Source organism: Rhodamnia argentea, chromosome 10 (assembly GCF_020921035.1).
Source record: "Rhodamnia argentea isolate NSW1041297 chromosome 10, ASM2092103v1, whole genome shotgun sequence".
Lineage (NCBI taxonomy): Eukaryota > Viridiplantae > Streptophyta > Magnoliopsida > Myrtales > Myrtaceae > Rhodamnia > Rhodamnia argentea.
The window spans coordinates 13,935,467-13,958,601 of record NC_063159.1 but is presented as its reverse complement, the minus strand read 5'-3'; the positions used below and the strand labels follow the sequence as shown (position 1 = coordinate 13,958,601).

Sequence of the window (23,135 nt, the reverse complement as noted above, 5' to 3'; positions counted from 1 at the left end):
GAATTTAATTACACCAATTTGATAAGTTTTGAGACTTAATTATACTTTCCTTGAATTTTAAGACTTTCAGTACACTTAAATTTAGCTAAAACAGAATTAATATAGCCAACATATATAGCCATTTGTATCCGACGTTGCATTATTCATGTTAGGGATGGTACTGCCACTAAGATAGGTTGATCAAGTTATATTACCACCACTAATCAGCCATCAGATGGCTGGTCAAATGGATAATTTACTGGAGCAAGTGGCATCTCACCATTGGAGTTCGCTTCTCAGTCTGAAAATCGATATAAGCCACGCTTGCTCAAAACGCGAGAATGAAAGATCAAATTATTGTGGCTATGTCCTTTGCTCATTGCCAAACAGAAGGAATAGCTGATTTCAGTGACTAAGCTGGACATAACCATGAGAAAGCAGCCACCAGTAAGAATCGAGGGCACATGATTCCAACGTTAAGCCCACATGGGATAATCTTCTTACCCAAGAAAATACAGAAGAATAGTGCAAAATTTTCCTTCAAGTTAAAATATATTTTGCTGTCTTTGGCAATGCACTAATCCAGCATGTTGGGGGAGGAACAGATCCTTCATCATTTGTAAATAAGGGCATCCCGTCCAGGTCCGACACCAATGTAATGGATCGGTATACCCACGAGCTCTTCAATCCTTTCCACGTACTGCCGTGCAGCCTTTGGAAGGTCGGAGTAGCTTCTGACAGAAGAGATGTCACACGTCCAACCAGGTAAAACCTCATACTTCACCTGAACACATGAAAGGAACATACCAAACAGACATTTGAATTATTCTCTAAACTGGACTAGTGTATGCGCTCTACAAGTTAAAATTACTTTATTTGTAGATCTCTATTTAACGCCATAATAGCCTCTAATTTCATTTCAAGTAAGATGATAGGTTGCCTAGTCCATGTTATCGAGAAGGGCACACCCGGGTGTCAAGCAATTAACTTTATCACCTTTCTCAGGCAGACTTGTATATCAACAACTAGCGAATCATTTTTTTTATCGCCCAAGATACAGGACACATCATGAAGTCAAGTGGACAACGGGAATGCTTGCCTTCAATTGCTCAAGGAGACGCAGATCTGCTGGAAAGGATTCGATCGGTGTGCCATCAATTTGTTTATAAGCAACCCCTAACTGAACTTCGGGAAGATCAGATAGAACATCCAGTTTAGTTAAATTTAGAGATGAAAAGCCATTAATCTGACAGCAGTACTTCAGTGCAACAATGTCGAGCCATCCGCAACGACGAGGACGACCAGTAGTTGTGCCAAACTCCTGCCCAGCAAATCTGAGCACGTCACCCCCTTTTCCCAATATTTCCGTTGGGAAAGGACCGGAACCAACCCTTGTTGTGTATGCTTTAACCTGCAAAGTAAATTTGAAGTAACTAATTCAAACTTCCCTTGCAAATTACTGACATGAGCACCAATTCCATTTAAAGGAACGGGATGAAGAGGAAACATTGTACTGCATGGCAACAAATTTGCAGGGAAATGATTATTATTGATAGGTACTCACAACTCCAACTAGATCACCAAGGGCTCTGGGTGCAATGCCAAGACCGGTACAGATTCCACCAGCTGAGGGGCTTGAGGAGGTTACAAAGGGATATGTTCCAAAGTCAACATCTAACATGGTAGCTTGACCACCTTCAACTAATATCTTTTTCTTTTGCAATATGGAATCATTCATGAAATGCACAGTATCTGCTATGAAAGGCTCCAACCTTTCTGCATATCCCTTGTATCTTTCTACTTCCTCCCGGAGCATGTCAGGACCATAATTAAAGCCTTGAAATCTTGAAGCTGCATCTGATAATAAAAGGTCAAGCTTTTGAGGAAAAGTATCCATGTGCCTGAGATCACTCACTCTGATTCCATTTCGAATCATTTTGCTGGAGTAACAAGGTCCAATTCCTCTTTTGGTTGTTCCAATAAAAGATTTAGCAAGCTCTGCTTCTCTAAGGCCATCCACTAATTGATGGAAATCAAATAGCAGATGAGCACGATCGGACACTAAAATCCTTCCCTTGCAGGAGACTCCACTGGCCTCTAATCCGTCAATTTCTTTAAATAATCCAGGCAGATGCACTACAACTCCGTTTCCAATGACACATAGAGTATCCTCATTAAGAATACCTGATGGAACAAGGTGAAGAGCAAACTTCTTACCCTCTGAATTATAAATTGTATGCCCAGCATTAGCTCCACCCTGGTGTAAAATGTTCAAAATAGAAAGTATTTTCACTCCACAAATTCAGTAACACCAGCAACTTAAGAATAAGATAGCTCTTCACTGAATAGATGATATCTACACTCAACATGGAGGAATATGAGCTATACACGCGAGATTACCTGCAGAAGAGAAGTAAATTTATTCCCCAAGAATCAAATTATCAGCTATATTTCTCATTATATCAACCATGCCTCATTAGAAAGACAGCTGATAAAGAGCTGCACAACATATAGGCTCGACCTACTGTGCGAACTGACCTTTTCTGCTGGTCAACATCAATTAGTAGCAGTACCTCAGCCTTATGAAGAAGTTGCTCAAGTAACTTATCTGTTAGGTAACATAAACTTCTCGTGGTTACTGCTACAAAGTAGAAAATATAAAATGGAAGACCCATCATTGCTCGCCTGCTTCTTTCTAATTGATTGAAGGGCTACATAGATGAACACATCAATATTTTAATCTTCAAATTCTGAGCAAGCAACATTAGAGATAACAAATGCCTACCATACGGGCATCCTCTGTATGGCCTTGTTTCAATAAATTATCATCCTAATGGTAGATGGAGATATAAACTCCATCTAACATCCACAATAAGAAAAAGTAGATGTTGTGATGTGACGAGACGGATGGTCACTAGTGCTAAAAAACATATAAGTTAGATGTTATGACGTGACGTGACAAGATGGATGGTCGCTAGTGCCAAAAAACATATAAGCTACCTTAATTATCCAAATGGGAGTGTGGAATGTGAAAACCTTCCAGTTATCTAGTGAATGTAAAAAATATGTGCACGCTTCCCTAAAAAGGAAAAGATATCCACATTCAGGGGTCAGTAGAAAGAAGAAGACAATCACTAGAAATAATGGACCATGAAAACCTTTCAGATAACTATTGTAGTTAAAGATCTTTACAACCTTCTCTAAAACACATAAAAGGTAAAAATATACATATTTAGTGGTCAGGAGAAATAAGAAAAACCATCACTGAAAAAAAAAAAAAAAAATTTAACCCTTGGAGTTGCATAAAAAGCATGAAAGCCATTAGCATCAGTCACCAGATACAACCTTAGTGTCATTAACTCCTCAACAACAGTGCTCTTTCCAAGGTCTGATTGAGTCGAATCAGTCAACCAATTAAGTGCATTTCAGTAGATAGTATGTAGTCCCCTAAAGTCTTGATGCTAACCGACTGAAGTAATCTATCATTGCCATGCCAACAAGCAATCATAACAACAGCACCATCTGGGCATCTCCAGATGCCTCATCAGCGGAACAACATGATGTTGTTAATTTCTTGCATATCGCAGCTGCTGCCACATTGATTAGGCCACCAATCTCAGGACACTGGAGACTGTTTCAAGTTAAATCTTCAAAAAATTTCATGAACCGACTTTCTCGATGCAAGCAATTGCCCCAACCCAGCGATCCTTAGCAAAAGAATTTTAAACTCTGTTCCGAATCCAAAGAGGCAGATGTAGACCACGATTGAGGTCATCTAGACCTCAAGTTCCCTCCTCTCCCCACCCATCTCAATGAACATACCCCTAAATGCTCTGATGTTCTTACACCATAGATTTAATGTATGCCATCCGATTCCCTTCCAAGTTCATCCCCAACTATCTCGAAATTTACTTTTGAATTACATTTTGTAAGCATTCATTTGCTGATTTCCAGAGGTTCCCATACTCCTTATAGTCATTCAAATCATTTCGGACATTGCATACTCAACATGTCAAATCCAACGGCCTGATCACTATCAAGTTCAAACAAGAACAGAATACACTCACATTCCTTTCTCGAAAATACTCGCACATGGACTCCGTGACCTCACTCGAAACACAAAAAGGCCGAGCGTCATGCGCTTGTACGATCCAAACAATTGCAACGGATGCCGTGACTCACCTGGCAACGAGCGACGATGTCGAAATGGCGGGCCAAGATGTCGACGAGCTTGCCTTTGCCTTCGTCGCCCCACTGGCAACCCAACACGGCGGACACCTGGCTCAGGCCTCCGATTCGGCCCGCCGGCGACTCGGGGGCGACGCTGACGGAGGCGGCGGCCCCCGGCCGCTTCACCGAGCAGACAATGACGGGGCAGGTGCGGCGAGTGGAGAGAGAAGGAGGAGGCGGCTTGAGAGGAGTGAAAGCCCCGTGGAGAGGGGTGGAGGTGGGGTTGGAGTCGAACCTGAGAGTGGAGATGTTCATGGTCGCAATGTCGACTCCGGTGGAGAGAGACAGACTCGGGGTGAAAAAAGTGATCTTTTTACTCCGGACTTCGACAGCGATAATGTCACTCGTGGAAGCACGAGCAAATGTAGGTGTGTGTACTTTTTTTTTCAGGGGGTCAAAGAAAGGAAGGTGTTTTGAGAAGGAGAAATTATTACACACATATATGTGTTAATTGTTTCTTTTTCGGTCAAAACATAAATGTTAAATATAGTGCGGCTAAAATACATCTGTTTATGTCGACCCGTCCTGTTAAGTTTAATTTTGTTGAGCATAAATAGATAATTTCATCACACATTTTCTAGAATGATTAATGACTTTTGAGTTGCTACTTCGTTTTAGTTATAAAAAAAAATTATTTTTTTTTTTTTTACACATTAACGTCGATCGTGTCACGTAAGATGACCGTTTATAATAATGATTTCTGATAAAAGTTGATCAAGAGGAAAATCCTAAAAAAGTATAAAAATTAAATTGACGTAATCAAAAAGTTAATCAATAAAAGTGGCCGGGTAATAAGAAATTTAGAAATTTTTTTTGGTAATTTTCCCCATGGTTCGGTGAAGTCAAACCTCTTTGGGCCACCTAAATCCGTTCCTTCATAGATATGGTGAGCTAAAAAAATATCATAGTGTTAAGTGAAAAATGGTCAAATACCTTGAGGGGCTGCAACAAAAAAAAAATGATTTTTTTATGCTGGTTAAAAGAGTTGACCCATGTACGAAAATAAGTTCCATTGGGACGCCCTAAGCCATATATCTTCCGGTTGATGTGAAATCAATCACGTTGTATATCCTCGGTCCTAATGGTCAGACACTTACTTAGCGCAGATCCGACCCATCGGCTAAATTCCTACGATCCGGAGTTCTGAATCACGTGCGAAAGGCGTGTCATCCACGGCTATGATTGCATTTGGCACATCAACTTGGATTTCAAGAAATTGGAGGCCGAGTTGGGGGATGGCGTTGGGCGTACGCTGACTCTATGATTCGTTTTGTAGGGCCTGCGCGCTCTCTGGCTAGGCCTGGCGGAAGGGGATATCCAAAGGGGACCATTTATTGGTCTATGTTCATCACCGGAATTAGATAAGCAATCTCAACAATTTCAAGAAAAATTACAATTATTTTTTTCTTCACACGTTTCAATTCGGATTTCAATTTTCATGTCGAGGTGGTTCGGCATACTTCATTGCCAAGTTCTAGGCAAATTTTAGCCTGCGTAAATTTCTGCTTCGGAAAAGAAAGTTTATGCTTCGGAAGATCCGGCAATAAATGAATATCAGGAAAGAACAGCTTCAGTGTTTAAGCTCAACCGAACCCTTCATTCACTGCTCAACACACAATTGCATAGTATACAGTGTTTGGGATTCTGAATTTCTTTAATCAAATGTCTGTGAAGTTTTTGGGACTACCCTCTGGCTTGGTACTCCCATATAATGGTATATCGAGCAAGGACGGGATATAGCTTTCTAGTTATGATGACTTCTGACTGTGAAAGAACGAATAAAAATATTGGCGTTTCTTAGAAAAATCGACATCCTTTCCTCTAATTACTGATCCTGAAAGAGAATCTATAGATTTTACGTGTAAGAGGGGGAAAAACACCTGTATTTGTGCTCGCCTTTGGTTAGAAAATATGCCGTAGTTTGGCGCCGTCTTCACAAAACTGTGGTTCTGGAGAAGGTGTGAACTGCATGTGCTTTCTTCAATCCGAAAAGTCGTCGGCATCTGTAGCTCATTCGAAGAAGAGTTGTTGCTACTATCTGCAGTTTCTCTTCAATTGATATACACTTAGCTCCCGCAATACCGAGAACTCCGTCAGCAATTGATATGGTTATTCAGGTGGTTTTCATGAGGCACTCTCGTGGCAGCCCAAACTCCTTATTCTGATGATCAACTTGTTGCCTCCATGGATCATGGTGTAACTTATAGTGCAAGACCTTGTAAGGACGAAAATAGACGAGTCATTGTTTTTTTTTTTTTTTTGGAAAAGAATAGACGAGTCATTGTTCATCCATATACCCACCAAGAAATCTTGGATGGCAATAATATGCAATGTACACGGTAACATTTCCATACTCCTCATGATATGGAACTGGAGAATGTTCAAGAATGAAGATCATTGCAGTCTACTAGCAAGCACCATGAAAGTGGATACCACAATCATTTGGGATTGGCCCACTTTGCTTCCACTAATATTGGCACAACTGCTAACGCATGGTTCTCAAATTTGGGAAGTTCAGCTATGAATGGGTTGTGACAAAACAAATAACCTGAGCTAGAAAAGGAGAAAACCTGAAAATTTTCTCCTAGAAAGTTTTGCGGCGGTAGCAGAAGGAGTGGGCAAGTTGTCAACAATGTGCGGACAGAGTTATACAGAGAAATAGAAGCTCAACCCATTTTAACAGTCCAATTGGGCAAAAGGATTTATAATTTGATTTTTCTTGCTTATTTATGCTGTTTTACATCCAAACCTCTTGGTTCTTCTATGAGGAATAGGATCATAACAGTGATTATGTTTCAGACATAAGCTTTCCACGATCTTATGTTGATTTTCAAGCTTTATAAGAACAGGAGTCTTTTGCTAACAGTAAGTTTAGCTAAGCTCGCTAAAGTTGAATGAACGTTTAAAGAAGAAAATAATCACATCAAGAACTAAGCATATTAATCCTATCCACGTTTATTTCCTGCCATGTGGGTACTGAAGATACATTATGTCCTTTTCCCCATTGCTGTCCATGGTGAAATTGCTGTTGCTCATCTATGATAAGCCTTTAATCCACAGGCAACAAAATTGAACATGCAATTGTTTTGTGGTTAATATTGAGACGTACCTGCAGAAATGTAGCAAAGACATCATCTTCACTGAACTGCAGAAAAGCACTTGCCCAGTCGTCCACTCTACCCAAAGCATTTCTCTGCCTCTCAGCCTCAAGCAGAATTGAATCTCGGTACAAGAACCTCTGCCAGATTTTCTGAACATTTGCCAGCTTGAACGTCACTTCTGTCTTGTTGAATCCCTTGTCACATAAATGGAGTACCACAAGTCATCATCAGTAAGAGAAGCATGTCTTTGGAAAATGACGTAGTATTAGTGTCGTTTCTCCTATATGTGTCCCATATAAATTTGTTAGCATGAATTAAAACTATTACCCGTAGAATCTTTATCATGTCAGGAATTTCATCTTCACGTATACGAACGGCAAAGCTTTTATAGTTGAGCACATTCTCATATGGCAAGTATATCCCATCCTGAGGATGAAGAATTTCAAACAAATATAAGAAAAGGATAAATTTCAACTTTTTCACACAAGAATTAGGAAAGGGGACTCTTAATATAGTATATAAATCGTCAAAAGCAGAAAGAAATAAATAAGCAGGCTAGGCCAAAAATATAGGACGAAATTCAACTTGCTCTACTAATAATCCAATTTTGTACTGTATCATCTTCTCTTGTTCATTGTCAAGTGATGGAGAGGATATGATTTAGTAAAATGTGTTCTTAAGGGAACCCATCTTTCAAACAATTAAATCTGACTAGACAATCACTTCATGTTCATGTAGCAACACTAACATCAGATGAAGGAAATCAAATCTTTAAGAAGAACTTAACCTATGACACTAATAGGACATGTTCTGTCCACCCTACTCACCCAGGATCTTCATGCAGAACTACTTCAGTTTCATGAGAAAAGCAATAATTAAGTTTAAGAAAATTATTCTCTAAATCCTCAGTCTGTTGCAAATGTGCTTGGAAAGTGTGCCAGTTAAAGTAAAAACTCTCCAAAAGGTTAAAGCTCCTTTACAGGATAGTAGTCATTACCACTCAAAACCTCCAAGTTGCTTTGACAGGATAATACTCTCTACTATCCCCACCCCCCTTTTCCTTTTCCTTTTCCTTTTTTCCTGGCCAGCAACATTTTCTCTACTATGCCAAATCATAAAACCCATATTAGTACTGTTTTTCAGACCAAATTCAAGATCAGAAGATGCATAATAAGCATTTCCGATCTTGCCAGCCAACCATATACAGATGCAAAGAATAATAGACCCAACAGCCCATGCTACCCCATCTTTTGCATGCTGAAAATACATACTTTACTTAGGCCCGTGTGAAGTATTCTTTAATGTCCACAAGATAGCATCATCAGGAGAACAGAACAAAAATAAATACCTGAATGACCACAGGAATGCATCCCTGCAAAATACTGTCTTCCATTCGACCACTCCAACCATCTCCAGGCAGGACCCCACAGAAAACAGAACTAGCTAAATCCTCATGATAGTTGTCAGAACGCAGGGGGGTCACTATTACATCTTTAGCATGCTGTCTCCCAAGCTTCCCTTCCTTGTTAGGGCTTGATCCAAATTCTTCTGCCAACTTCTGTCTGATACCCATGCTATAGCTGCACATAAGGGGAAAAATGTAGGAAACATGAGATAAAAAACTATGCCATGGAGTAGGCACTTTAAACACTATGTTTCAAAATGAAAAACACCATAGTAAAATAATGGAAGAATCTAAAAAGGTCCTCGGATTACTCACGTGTCCTCCGGCCTTCCATTTGCATAAGCTGGTCCCAAATTTCCATTGAAAAAGAAAAGTTTTTTCCTTCTCTCATAGGGCCTATAAATGATTTGCATTGCTTAGATATAGTAAAATGCTCCTCACTTCTTCACTCAGACAAAACTAAAATGAATGAGAAATCTGATGAAACAGAACCCAAACCTAGCCCAAAGTTTCAAGGTTACAGCATTTGCATCAGGGATCTTCCATGCAGGAAGAACTAGATCTTTGTCAGGGTCAAAACATGGATGGTCCCCCCTTCTATCCGAAGAAATTCGATCCCAGTTATCAGCCCAGTAGGCTGTGGTTGAGTGATTATGCTTTGAATTTGAATTACCCCAGTGAACCAACATCATGCTGTTCCATATCTCCTTGGGGGCATAGCAAGCACCTTCATCCCAGGAAAAAGACTACAAGGAGATACGAGATTCACATGATAAGTGTATGCACCATCAGTCCCTTCCACTCTGTCTTCTTATAGGATAAGGGAAGAGTTTCTTATTTCATACCCATATATGGTCCCTTCCAGATGAACGGGTCCAAAAAGGATATTGGGAAACTATGTGATTGTATGCCTTCTTGTAAAAATCCAAGGTGAGAGAGCTCCTCAAACCCATGTGGTCCTGATAAGCACATACAAAATTGCACAAAATAAGACTATCTATACTCCAGAATTTAAAAACGGAAGCTCCCAAAGCACAGAAATACTCATGGTCAAACAACAAACAGCAGGAGATAATTTCCCATAACAGTCACAAGCTAACCTTAACAAATGTAGGAAAATTAAACTATGCATTATGCATTCATCTGCACATAAATAATATGATTATATCCTGTACCAGATAGGTCAAAGCAACTGCTAAGAAACTGTACCTTCATACTCAAATGAGGTGCATCGTCAGCACGAGTAATTATGCATGAATCAAGAACAGGCACAAAGAAAAAATCGGCTTCTTCACCATTCAGTGTCCTGTGTGGACTAGCTAAGATACTTTCATAGAGAGCCATCTGCAATCGCCAGAATAGAGATAAATGACCGTCACTACTGTGGAAGGATTTAGCTTCGAATAACTGGTCATAAAACTACTGAAAAGGATAGAAATCTCAACTTTTCTACGGATATGATTCGAAGTGTATTATAATGTTTTACCTGGGAGCCATACAACTGATCTGTCCACAGAGTTGCATTCCTGTCATCGTAGATTCTGTTGACGCATTCTAACTTGAAGTGTCGTCCCTGTAGATTCCACCTAATTGTGAGAATTATATGTACGTGATCCAAATATCTCAAGAAAAGAAAAGGCAACTCTCTTTCTCTCTGACCTCGAGAAGTAGACTGTTATATTCTGGGGGCAGATCATACACATATATAAGTGGCCTCTTCCTTCTTAGAGAAGCTTTGAGACTGACAAAAGTCCCCGTGAGATTCTTGTTAGTAGGGACATCAATTTGAGCTGGGCGTAGCCATCGAGGCCAGTCTCCCACAGATGACACAATTGATGGAATACTACAATCAGCTCCATACCAACCATTCTCACACTGGCAATTAGAACACGCTCAGTTATAATTGCAGACCATCAACATAACACGAACAAAATGAACAAGATGTGATATGACTAATTTGACCTGACTAGTGTCATTAAGTTCAACTAATATAAAATGATGTAGAACCAAAATTCAATGATGTTACAGACTATATCTTCACTTCCAACCCATAAATAAAGTATACACAACAACAACACACAAAGGACAAGAAAGAAGTTCTTCCCAAGAGGTAGGGCCCTTTTACACCAATAAGTGTCCTTAGACCACAATGAATGGAGCGGTCCACTTGGAAAGAAATCAATAAAACTCAATTGTTTCAAGAACAATAAACAAGATCCACCAACTAACCATTCTAGAATATCAAGTGGAACTATTAGCACAAGATGCAGAGGATTTTTTGAAATATCAATCATCTCCGATCAAAAACCATTTGCTCTAGTGTATACTTTGCCACTTTGAAATCAGAAAGGATCATCAATCAACTTGTCCTATTTGAATTCGAAATGAAGTTGAATCGTCCTGCACAAGAGAGTGTGAAACTTATACCTGACAGAATCCACCACGACAGTATCCATGTCCAGAGCACTGATTTATACAAGTGCACAGCACTGGCACTTCACAGAACCTACCCCATAGGCCATCATATTTACAGTCACAATCCTCCTTGAAATGTACCTTGGAAGAATAAGCATCAGCTGGATCCACGTTACACCATCCTGGCATGCTACCATTCTTTGTAAATATATTATTGAAGTCAGCTTTTGCCCAATCAGTTACTTTGGGACCTCCATCTTCAGAAGGCAGCCTAGAAGATATTTCCATAAGTTGCCACTTATTTAGTCTTATACAGCATGCGAATCAATGCCCATACAGTCATTTCTTTTACTTACTTCACTTGAAACCCGCACGCCTCAGCCACTGGACGGTTTGGATACTTGGTTCCTTCTCCACAAAAGCACATGGCTCTAGTTGTATCGCAGTGAGCGGAGCAAATTGAGACAACCCATCGCCCATATGGTAGCTCCGATGATGCTGGGTAATTGCAGTCCAGATGCAGTCTCTCAGAGCATCCTTCCCCTGTCGCAGGCAGTGATTACTTTATTGCACAATGAGGCAAATAAAAGAGTCACAGAAACGAGGGGATTTCTATGAACAAAAAATAATTTTGGAATAACTAATCGCAAAAGAACAGGAAATTATCCACATTATTAGCAGCGAAAAACAACTCCCAACTAGATAGAGCATATGTAAGCAAAGACTATAGTGAATTTAGCAACAACAACATATCTTCAGGCATGAAGAATATAACAACATGGAAATAGTTAACTCCAACATCCCAAATCTGTGAAGTCGTGGACATTCCATACGTCTGGATAACGTAAGCAAATCTTGTGAAACATTCCCAGTAAACAAATCTTGGAAATTGGTAGCGTGACACACAAAAGTACTCCATGTTGTCCCAAAAAGGATTGTAGTACTCACAGAGGATATAAAGTGAAGCTACTAATTGTGCCATTTCCAATTTAAGGTAGATCACCAGCCATGAAGCCATACTTTGTTCACACATTCTTCTACCTAGCAAATGTCATAGTTGCTAATACTCTAAATGCGCCAACCCCAGGAATTAGCTAATGCCAGATCCATATGTTATCCCTGTGCCTAAGCCAATGGGCAGCACTACTTTTCAGCAATTTGAGTTCTATTGATAACAGGACAGGAATATGAAAGAAGAAGCAGGACTTTAAAAAACTCCTTCAAATGCTTTATATTTAATTGCTCCGTACGTCCAATATCGTATCCCATGTGATGAATTCCTTTCTCTCAGTTCCCAGGTGATAATTAAGTTGACTGGTTAGGCAGATAGGCCTGCAGGGAAGATTAGTCTTCCATATGTCCTGTAACTTCAGTGCAGATGATATACGCTTAAATTGGACTCTTGGTTAGATCTAGACAATGAGAGAACTAAAACCAAAGGACGGAACGCCAATCTTTATTTGATTAACTCAAACTGGTATTATTGATGAGATTGCAGAATCCTCGAGATAATACTAACCACTGAAACCATGAAAGCAACGGCATTGCCCTAACTCGCGGTTACAAATGCCTTGACCACTACAATCGTCTTTGCAGCTCCGGCCACCTATAACCTGCCAAAACAAGAATAAGTTATAGACAAGAGTACAATAATGCACACCAACATCAACTTCTATCCAGGATCCACATAGAAAAGGAATGTGTTTGCAGTTTCCGATACTCAAGTATCCAAAGATGCCATGCCAACCAAGCTATTTTTGTTTATTAGCTGTAACTGCTAAATATACGCAAGAATTTACTCCTCTAAGCTGAAAATGCTTTAACAAAAAATCAAGCGCTGACAGGGAAAAGGACAATTTTGGTTGTAATTACCTCAACAACATTGACTTCCTCTGTTACAGAATCACAGCCAGAGAGCCACCTACCTATCCTGGCCTTCCAAGGTGCACCACGGTACACCACCGCGTTGTGAGAATCGGCTGGGAATTGATTATCCAGATCAACACGTGATTTTATTCCCTGACCATTTCTTGTGTCTCCTTCACTTGATTCATTTAATGGCAGGCACGAGTTTCGAACTCTTTGAGCACTAAAGTAATCCAGAGAAGGTACAACGGGATACACGAATAGATGAACCACTGAAATCAATGCCACAATAGAAGCAATCACTCCGGCCAAAGACCATGAGAATTTCAGTTTCTCAATATGAAACATCGCTTCAATAACAACTCGGGAACCAAATTCCAGTAGATATATTAACTCAGAATCACCAGTGCTTCTCTATGCACCTGTGACCTGTCCGATCAAAAATCGGTACCTATAAGACCAATACAATGGTTACTAAAAAACAAATCTAGTAAACAATGCTAATAACCTCACATAAGCATGGAGACTAGACATTTCAATCGCCAGCTAGTTCATTACAAAGCAATTTGTAGGTTATGTGGAGCAAAATGTCCGATAGCCCGGCAGTCGGTCACATCGACAACAGCAAGCTATGAGGAACAAAGTAAAGAAAAGGGTGACAACTTTTTCCAACCCCAGATATCGAATAATTTCCAAGTGAAACCAACAATTACTTGCGACACTCGTGTTGAAATGCACAACGTTTAATCAATCGTAAAGCAAGGGGAAAAAAAAGCGAATTCCAACAAACAGATAAAGGTCGACACGAATGAAACTGATGCGATAAGATGAACACGTTCGCCGTAATCAGTCCATTGGGGACGCAGAGCAATCAAAGCTGAGCAACTTCCAGTGATTGAAGAGAATCAACTGACCGATACTATGAGATCTAAAATGGAGTGAAGCACATATCAAACTCAGCTCACGACATCCCGAGCACGAAGAGGAAGAAGAAGATGCTGAATCAACGTGGCGAGGCCCTCAAACAATCACATGAAAGAAAGTCACAGAGAGAGAGAGAGAGAGAGAGAGAGAGAGAGAGAGAGAGAAGAGCTAGCCATTTGTATACTCGCGCAATTTGCATATGCCACCAAATTGCTCCCGAAAAACAATTAAATAGTCGACGCCAATGATCGCCATAGATGTCAACTGGTTCCCAGATGGAAACAGAGAGGGGGACCAGAAAAATTCCTTCTTTTTCCACCGAACGACCTCGAGCGAGGGGAGCGGAATTACCGCCAATACCCCTCTCGCGCTCCGAAGATGGAAGTCCCGAGTTGACCTGTACGTGAGGGAGGAAGCCGTTGAATTTGGCAGCAACTGACGAGGGTAGAATTGTCAATCCCTACTTGTCTAGAAGCCGAAGGCTGCGAAACAAAAGTGCGTTTATAAAGAGGACGGCTTTTTGGGCTTTCTGGTTTGAGCTCGTTTACCATTACGTGCAAGATTGACCATCAAATTGATAAAGTACGAATTTCAAGTGACAATTTATGCAAATAAGCTTTATTTCTTGCATTTTTAGCCATGATATTGAAAATGGTCATGACATGGTTAATTATGATACAACAAGTTATCCCTTTTTTATTTCAATTAAAGTTGTTTTGCATTTGATTAAGTATGTGGTTCGAATCGGATCAAAAGGTAAATATTTGTATCAATTGGCCGACAACGTTCTAACCCCTAAAGAGATTAGGCCAAATAGGAATTCACCATTCTTGGCATTGAGCAATAGGCTAGAGGTCATTTGTTCATCTCGATTCCATCATTTCTTTGTTAAAAGTGTGTGAGTGAACTTCTCTCTATTTTTCAAATAAAAAGAAATCATCTCTCTATTTGTGTATCATGTGCTTGTTTTTTCTTTGTTTTTAATTATTTAGCAAAAAGGAGTTTTCTTACGAATTACAATCAAGTCGGGCAAAAAGATTAGTCCCGAGATAAGAATTAAGGTAAATTAGGTGTGATTAGGAAATGGAAATCCTATTCTTTATAAGATAACACTGTTTCTAGGGGTGTCAACGAGCCGAGTCAAGTCGGGTCTCGGCCGAGCCCGAGCCGGCTCGAAACTAAACAGTACCTAGCTCTAGCCCCCCGACCCGAACCCAAATTACATATGCCCCAACTTTTCAAGCCTAGTCGGGTCGGGTTGAATTCTTTTTTTTTTTCCCTTTTTGCTTTTTCTTAGAATCAAAAGCACTTGACAAGTATGTCAAATGAAAGAATATAAAAAAAATGAAAAGAAAATAAATTAAAAAGAAAACATGGGTGTCAAAAAAGTTGGAGCCGGCCCCGCTCAACTCGACCCAAGCCTTACACCGACACTACCAAAGCCAGGCCCAAAAAGGGCTGAAAATTTGGTGAATTTTCGGGACGGGTCGGGTCGGGCCAGCTCAGGCTTTTTTGATGCCCCGAATTGTTTCTTGTTCTGCCAAATTGGTCTCTTAATGTTGAGGATTTTGGGTCTAGATTAGGGAATAAATCCATAGGTTTCCCATCTTCCACGGCGTTGATGAGTAGTCAGATAAGGAAAAGACAGTTGCTACTCATAATTGGTAGTTTTAACTTTCCCTCTGAAATTTTATAATAGAAAAACTTATTTAAGACTCAGCAATTATGGAAATTTTGAAATACGATTATACATGCCAATAATTGAATATTCCAAATATTTGAAGAATCTCGGGTTAACTAAAAGCCAGACTATAAAAAGTTAAAAAGAGAAGTCACAAGAGACGGGCCAAATGGCCAAAAATAAACATATTTTTAAATCAATGCCATCGGTAATTGGCCCAAAAAAAAAAAAGGAATATATTCACTGGAAATCATAAATATTGTCACCAAAATGCAATTGAGTTCTAAAATCTTTAAAAAGTGCAATCAAGTTCTAAAACTTGACAAATCGATGCAATTGAGTCCTTCCATTAACTCCGTCCAATTCGGCTAACGAAAAATGCTGACGTAACATATTTTTTTACTTTCTCTCATGGACTTATCTTTCTTGCTTTAACCACGTCAGCACCATATAGGAGAGAAAGTAATAAAAAAAAATGCCACGTCAGCATCTTCCGTTAGCCGAATTGGAAAGAGTTAATGTAAAGACTCGATTGTCCCAATTTATCAAATTTTATGACTTGATTGTACTTTGTGAAAGTTTTAGGATTCAATTGCACTTTGGTGACAAGTTTTAAGACTGCCAATGAACATATCTCAAAAAAGAAATTCCTTCTCTCTTGCGGACGTAGAGTTTGGTGGTGGGCCCCACCCCTAGCTCCAAAAATTTTCTTATATTTCGGGGGGTTGGGCAAAAAAAAAATCAAAGAAGTTACATATATATGACTTTAACGAAAAAAATTGCATCTCGTCCCTCTAAATTCAAATTCTTGGTCCGAGATTGTTCATTGCAAAACTAGCCAATACTAGTCGGGCGACATGGATATGGACATTTTGCCATACTATGGATGGTCCTTCAAAAATCTTCTAAAAGAAAAAGTTCTAAGGTATAAAATAAATGTACAAACACTAAACATAACTGCGTAACCTAGAATTCGTGATGAGATTTTTCTAAGGTTTTGGTTTACACTAACAAGCCAAGTCAAAATCTGCTTGATTACAAAAGTACAAGCTCCTCGATCCTTTAGGACACCATATTCGAACAGGTGTCACCTGCATGCTAAAGTCACCGGGTATAGGGATCATAGGATTGGGCATATCGACCTAACCTAGGACATGTACCATTGTTCAATCTCCTACCATAATAACAGTGCACGCATGGCAACACTTCTGCTTTTAATCAGAAGTTGATTTTTTCAGTTCCGCTCTAAAAGTTGATTTATGATAAGAGAAAGACATATGATAACAGGACAAAAAATTCTACTTCTAAAACAGAAATTCGTTTCATAATGATTGAAAATTTCTACTTCTAAAACATTATTAACATAAAAATTTTTACGAAAAATTATTGATCCTAACCTAAAATGCATGTTATTCGAGAAAAGTGAAATGCAAATATTGACGGATTTATGTGTAATTTTTCATTTAATTATTTATGCAAACGACGACCAAATTTAGTGGGAAAATTATATTAATGAATATCCACGCTAATTCCGATGCTTCCTCGCTGTGCTTAGATGGAGGGAATGCATCCCGATACATACATAGCGAAATTACACGAAATGAATAAACCTTAGAATCATCTCGAATCACCGATTGAAAAAGTATATCCCGCAATTGACATACCTTGTTTTCTATGGATTAAATGTCTCCGAAATGCGGCCTTTGCGAGAATTCATTGTCACTTCGAGTACAAGGGAGATTTGAGAGCGTATGTTCTTAGAAAAAGAAGAAGTGAAAACAACGTAAGTTTTCCTCCTTTTATCCAAAAGCAGTAATCGCTCTAGGAAACCTCCAGTAAGTAACCGCTCAAGGGAACCACCGGCAACAATCCTCCGATAACCATCATTTGGTTTAGCCCATTATGGGCGAATCAATTAGTTCTAATTAATTAATTCCAACACTATGGTGGGTCGGGTTGGGTTAAATATGGTCCAACTCATATTGACCTATTTAACCCTTTTTGATCTATTTTTGTATAGTACAAATTTAACAATACATACCCGACCCGACCCGTATTATCTAAATATTTCCATATTTTACCTAATCATAAAATATTTATTTCTAATAATTTATTAAGAAAAATAATATTGTTAAAACACTCTCATGCAATTGATTTTTTTATTTTTTAAGGAATATTTTTTTATTAATAAATATTATTTACTTAAAAAAAATATTATTATTTATTTTTCACTCCGGCAGCCGGAGACGACGAGCAATGGGTGGTGGTCACGGCGTTGGCCACGGCAATGGTGTTCGGCAATTGGTGGCGAAGGCGTGGTTGGGAGTGAGTTTATACAACGATTCGCAGCGAAGAGAGAGAGAGAGAGAATGAAAATATGCCGAAGTGAGAGAGAGTTGGAGCACAGTGAAAGAGATTGATGTTTAGATATTTCTATTTCCGAAAAAGAAGTAATTTTTTTTTACTTCTGAAAAATGGGTCGAAAATAACTTCTAAAGCGAAAAATTACTTCAGAAATAGAAAAATAAAGTTGTGTAACCAAACGAATTTGTACGTCAGAAATGTTGTAATGCGCGGCTAGAGAATGCCATTTGGGCCCGTGGGCCCGGAACCGGGCCCATGGTTCCGAACCATAAAAAAAAAAAAATTAAAGGGCCATGGGGCGGAGAGCCCAACGGCTCTCTGCCCTAGGCCCCGCCCCTCCCCCCCCGGGCCCTCCCCCCACAACGGCTCTTTGGCCGTTGGAAAAAAAAAAGAATTAATTTTAATTATTGCTTATAAATATATATGCTCCCCCTTTCATTTTTCTCACAAATTCTCCGAACAATTCTCTCAAAGCCTCTCAATTCGCTCGAATTCTCTCAATTCTCTCAATTCCGACTCAATTCTCTCAATCAAATTTCCGATCAATTCTCTCAAAAATAGCAAGTGGAAGCAGAAATGCCGACAATGGCAAGATGACTATGGGAGATTCCAAGCATCCCATTCCTAAATATGATCCTCGTGAATATGCATATTGAGAAGACGACGACGATAATATCAACTATGTCCCGATTCCGAACGTCGAGCACATCCCAACACAAGAAAGTCTTCATCCTCCCACCGATGTCGAAGAAACGTCAACGGCAAACGAGCCGGAACGGAAGGGCCGAGATAATACATCCAACTTGTGGCTACACTTCGACAAGGTACGTGATGAAGGCGAAAGTAAGTATAATATAAAATGTAAATATTGTTCGCAAGTATATAAATTTACGAAATGAGATGGATACGGAACATTCCGTCGGCATTTGACGAAAAAACATCCAACGCAAGCGGGGATCGACAATACGCAACAACAAATTTCCGGCTACGCCACTTCTAATCCTCATCCTATATTCCGTTACACCGATGCACTTTATAAACAAACATTAGCTGAATATGTTGCCCTTGATCATGCTCCATTTAATACTGGTGAAAATTTTAATATGAAATATTTGATAAATACTGCGCTGGTTCCGCAAGCGCCAACTATTCCAAAAAATACTCTTAAACGCGAAGTTTTTCATCTTTATAAAAAAGGAAAAAAAATCTTTAGCAAAATTTTTTACGAAATTCAATTGACGTGTGCATATAGGTAGCGATATTTGGAGTGATCTTTAGCAAATTTATTCTTATATGGGTGTCACGTGTCATTGGATAGGTGACGATTGGACTATTCAAAAAAGACTTATTGCATTTCGAGTTTTTGATGAAGGACATTCGGCTCACAATATTTATAGAATAATTAGGCAAGTTTTAGAAGAATATAATTTGATAAATAAAGTATTTTCAATTGGTTTTGATAATGCCGCCGTAAATACCGCTTCTATTCCAGAATTAGAAAATATTTACAAACCCACTTTTGGCGGACAATTTTTTCACATTAGATGTGCTTGTCATGTTTTAAATTTATGTGTACAAGATGGTTTACGAACTCTTGACACTTCTCTCGCCCCAATAAAGGGTGCAATTAAATTTTTATGAAATCGTCCCCATTTTATGAAATCATGAGGAAAATTTTGTAAACAAAATGGGAGAAGGGCAAGAAGATTTTCAAAAGATATTCCAACTCGTTGGCATTCTACGTACGAGTTGCTTCGACAAAATTTTGATTATAAAGATTTATTATTTATGTTTATTTCATAAAATATTCCCGAAATTACTTTACTTCCTCAACATTAGGACGTTTGCAAAAAAAAATTTAGAGTTTTTGAAAATTTTTAATGATGCTACTAAGATTTTATCTGGTATTTATTATCCTACTACGCATTTATTTTTAATAGAGTGCATTAATATTGGTAATGTTTTTAGTGAATATGAAAATGATACCGAATTAGCTCGAACTATTTTAGTAATGCGAGAAAAATAGTTGCATTATTATTTGCAAATTCCTCTTGTCTATTTAGTTGGTATTGTTCTTGATCAACGTATTAAATTAGACGGTTTACTAGATTATTTGAATGTGTATTATCATGATTGTTTACATTTGGAAGATGCAATAGATATTTTAAATAGACTAGGATATGTTAAAGAATCTATAGTAGTATTATATGGAGAATTTTGTAGTAGATATGATTTAAGTGATTCTGGATCTTTACAATCTACTGTCTCACGTAGCGAAGGTAGTAGTTCACTTAGTAGAGGGAATAATATGCTCAAGAGTAGATAAAAAAAAGGGGGGGCAACATGTAGTATTTCTGAATTATAAAAATATTTAATCACTCAATTTGAGTTTCGTGATTCAGAATATAGTACAGATTTCGAAATCCCGAAGTGGTGGAAGAGTCACCAAATCGATTATCCAGTTCTCGCCCTCATCGCTCGTCAGATATTAGCAACCATTTCTTCAACGGTTGCAGTTGAACAAGTATTTAGCGTTGGAGGATTAATTTTGGATTATCGCCGTTCAAGATTAAGCCCGGAGTCTGTGGAAGCTCAAGCTTGTGTTGACGATTGGACGAGGGTGAAATATCGACACAAAGAGCCGGATCGTGAACACGAATTTTTTAGCGATGATATTGGAGATACCACTGCCACGGGTACCACAACGGGTAGTGACGATTGACGATGAGGTAAATTGGGGTTATCAAAGGTAAAAGAATTACATGAGCTTTGATTCTTCTATCTCCAAGAAGATATGTAGGCGCTTAATGATAATTCATTAAGTTCAAGCCCATTCCTCATCTCTCTCTTTTTTCTCCATATTTTATTACAATGTACAATTTGATTCTATTTTATATTTTATAATTTATTATATTTAATTTATTATTTATTATTTTAAAAATTAAAATTAAAAAAGGAATCGGAATGAACCGCCGATTCCGAACCGGAACCGGAACCCGGCCGGAACCGCCGGTTCTCGAACCAGAACCGGCCACCCCTATGCGCGTCCATAAACATTGGAGTCCTTATAATCCTATGAACTAAGAGTCTTCAAAGTCCTTTTAGTTTATTTATGCTTTTTAACGATGCAGGGATTAGTCAAATGCAGTGTATTTTTTTGTACATCAATAGCGGGATGTTTCTTGCGAATCCCGTGGTCAATTAGAGAATTTCGATAGTCGCCTGTTTTTAAATAAATTACCAATTTGGTCCGAGGGGGGGGACTTTTGGAGAAATATATTCCAAAGGTTTGGATTAATCCATGATGTCCATTTCCTTCCTTGCATGTGTAAACTTTGAATTAGTTTCGACGTAAGTATTTCTGTGGGAGTGAATGAGACTTTTCTTGCCATTCGAGCAAGGGAAACATGGGTACCATATGGATTTCCTTTCAGATAACATTTTGGAAGAAACACTTTTTTCGATATGTATTCGAAAGTTCGGACATGGATATTATCACGAGGGAAAAAAAACGACGGTACTTTATATATGTGCTAACCCATATGCTGCTCTAAGCCGAATAATTTCACTCATTAACCAATATAAAATCAGTATAGACCTAATGCAGGGTGAAGGAGTCATATAGAAAATATTGATAAATGACAACACGTATTTTTTTAAAATAACACCAAGCACCAAGCAATCCAGAGGGGCGACGGCTCTCGTTATATAGTCGATTTCATTATTATTAGTTAAAAAGGTATATTGGATTTGGAACCAACGGACCCAATAAATCCGAAAGGCCCATTGGGCTCGTCATGGCCCTTAGCAAATTACCACTTTCTGTCCCGATGTTCAAAGATTGGGTCGAAACACGAATGTTTCATCTTCCTTGGGAAGCAGAGACATGACCCAAGCCAACGAACTAGGCCTTCCGGTTCAAGTCCGGTTGGGCCGAACCGCGCGGAATATGATTATGAGGTCGCGACCTTTTCCCTTATTGGGAAAAATTTACAGAATAAAAATGTTTAAGCTTTCTCCCTAACAATAATTCTCTCTCTCTCTCTCTCTCTCTCTCTCTCTCATCATCCCTTTGACTATACTCTACATCCCGAATCTCAAAACCTATACAAAACCCGTCTTGTTCGAAAACTCACTTTGCACCCTCTACTGTTTAAATAATGCGGGTCTATACGTGCCCGACATAACAAGTATATCATCCATCGTGGCCGATCAGCAATTATGTTGAGGCCGCCAAGTCGCATCTATTTATATGAGCAGCTCGAGCTTGCGTCAAGTTGAGTCGCCGGCACATGCACATGCACGTGTGAACTTCACACAATGATTTCCTTTTTTTTTTTCGATGACTTTTGAATTAATATACACTTTCTGAGTTTCCCCTAGCAACTTGCTTCGATGGATATGTTAGCAAATCTCTATTTCCAGTGTGTATGCTTGTTGGGTATTTTGGTTTGACATTGCCTTACACCCAAAAAGAGGGGAGCTATTTCTGAGTTTAACTTGGAGATGAAAGTCGTCTTTCATTTATGGACGGTGAAATAAGAGCTTTTGACAATGCCCCTCTCGCATGGTGACATGGGGGTGAAAAAGAGAGAGGGGGGATGAGATTTCTTTTGCTTTTGACATAGCATGCCCTGATGGAACGCCCACACTAATGGGTCATTCTCCCAGGGAGGGCCAAGTTTTCTTCGGCCACAATGAAGGCAATTTGCCTTATTAAACAAAAGAGGCTAATCGAGAGCCTAGTTGTTATGTATATTATCCGTTATTGACCTAGGTTCATTGATGACATCGGTGTTTTGTAACGAACGATAGAATAGAAGCAGTCCAACTTTTTTTTTAATCTAACCATACTCTATCCTTATTCCACACTTGATTCCAATGACTAACGCAATGCAAGACTTAAATACGACACAATATTGACATTTTATTCAGCAACGAGAGGGAAAAAAAAGAAATATGGGCTTTGCACCTTTTCCACGTCACAATTTGGACCGGAGAAGGCATTTGATACCAATTGCACATGGCACGATCTAAATTGGAAAGCCCCGTTTGAAGTTTGTCCCTAACCTAACTATAGTCAACATTAATTGTTAGCCGTTGGGGTAGTTGAGTTCTTCTCGGTCATATCGATGGTGATTGAACTCCATTGGATTTCAATTGGAAAAAC

General features: G+C 39.0%; 2 protein-coding genes across 9 annotated transcripts; both read right to left on the bottom strand.

Moving 5' to 3' along the window:
- Window positions 1-403: 403 nt before the first annotated feature.
- On the bottom strand, window positions 404-22,914 carry LOC115733907 (adenylosuccinate synthetase 2, chloroplastic). 2 transcript variants are annotated; one of them, XM_048286116.1, is made up of 5 exons: window positions 22,905-22,914; window positions 4,162-4,498; window positions 1,544-2,236; window positions 1,079-1,390; window positions 404-763 (listed from the first exon to the last, which is right to left on the bottom strand). In XM_048286116.1, exons 2-5 carry the CDS (start codon window positions 4,462-4,464, stop codon window positions 593-595), a joined length of 1,479 nt encoding a protein of 492 aa, XP_048142073.1. In that variant the 5' UTR covers window positions 4,465-4,498; window positions 22,905-22,914; the 3' UTR covers window positions 404-592. The 2 variants fall into 2 exon arrangements, with proteins under 2 accessions (XP_048142073.1, XP_030520379.1); XM_030664519.2 differs by lacking the exon at window positions 22,905-22,914 and adding an exon at window positions 21,465-21,471.
- On the bottom strand, window positions 5,809-14,208 carry LOC115733866. 7 transcript variants are annotated; one of them, XM_030664480.2, is made up of 15 exons: window positions 13,825-14,208; window positions 13,003-13,441; window positions 12,650-12,743; window positions 11,487-11,673; window positions 11,143-11,401; window positions 10,375-10,590; window positions 10,202-10,288; window positions 9,925-10,059; window positions 9,561-9,674; window positions 9,214-9,461; window positions 9,031-9,111; window positions 8,659-8,890; window positions 7,638-7,736; window positions 7,319-7,504; window positions 5,809-6,424 (listed from the first exon to the last, which is right to left on the bottom strand). In XM_030664480.2, exons 2-15 carry the CDS (start codon window positions 13,342-13,344, stop codon window positions 6,323-6,325), a joined length of 2,382 nt encoding a protein of 793 aa, XP_030520340.1. In that variant the 5' UTR covers window positions 13,345-13,441; window positions 13,825-14,208; the 3' UTR covers window positions 5,809-6,322. The 7 variants fall into 7 exon arrangements, with proteins under 7 accessions (XP_030520340.1, XP_048142059.1, XP_048142060.1 ...); XM_048286102.1 differs by having other exon boundaries at window positions 13,003-13,447; window positions 13,911-14,208; XM_048286103.1 differs by having other exon boundaries at window positions 13,003-13,447; window positions 14,094-14,207.
- Window positions 22,915-23,135: the final 221 nt, after the last annotated feature.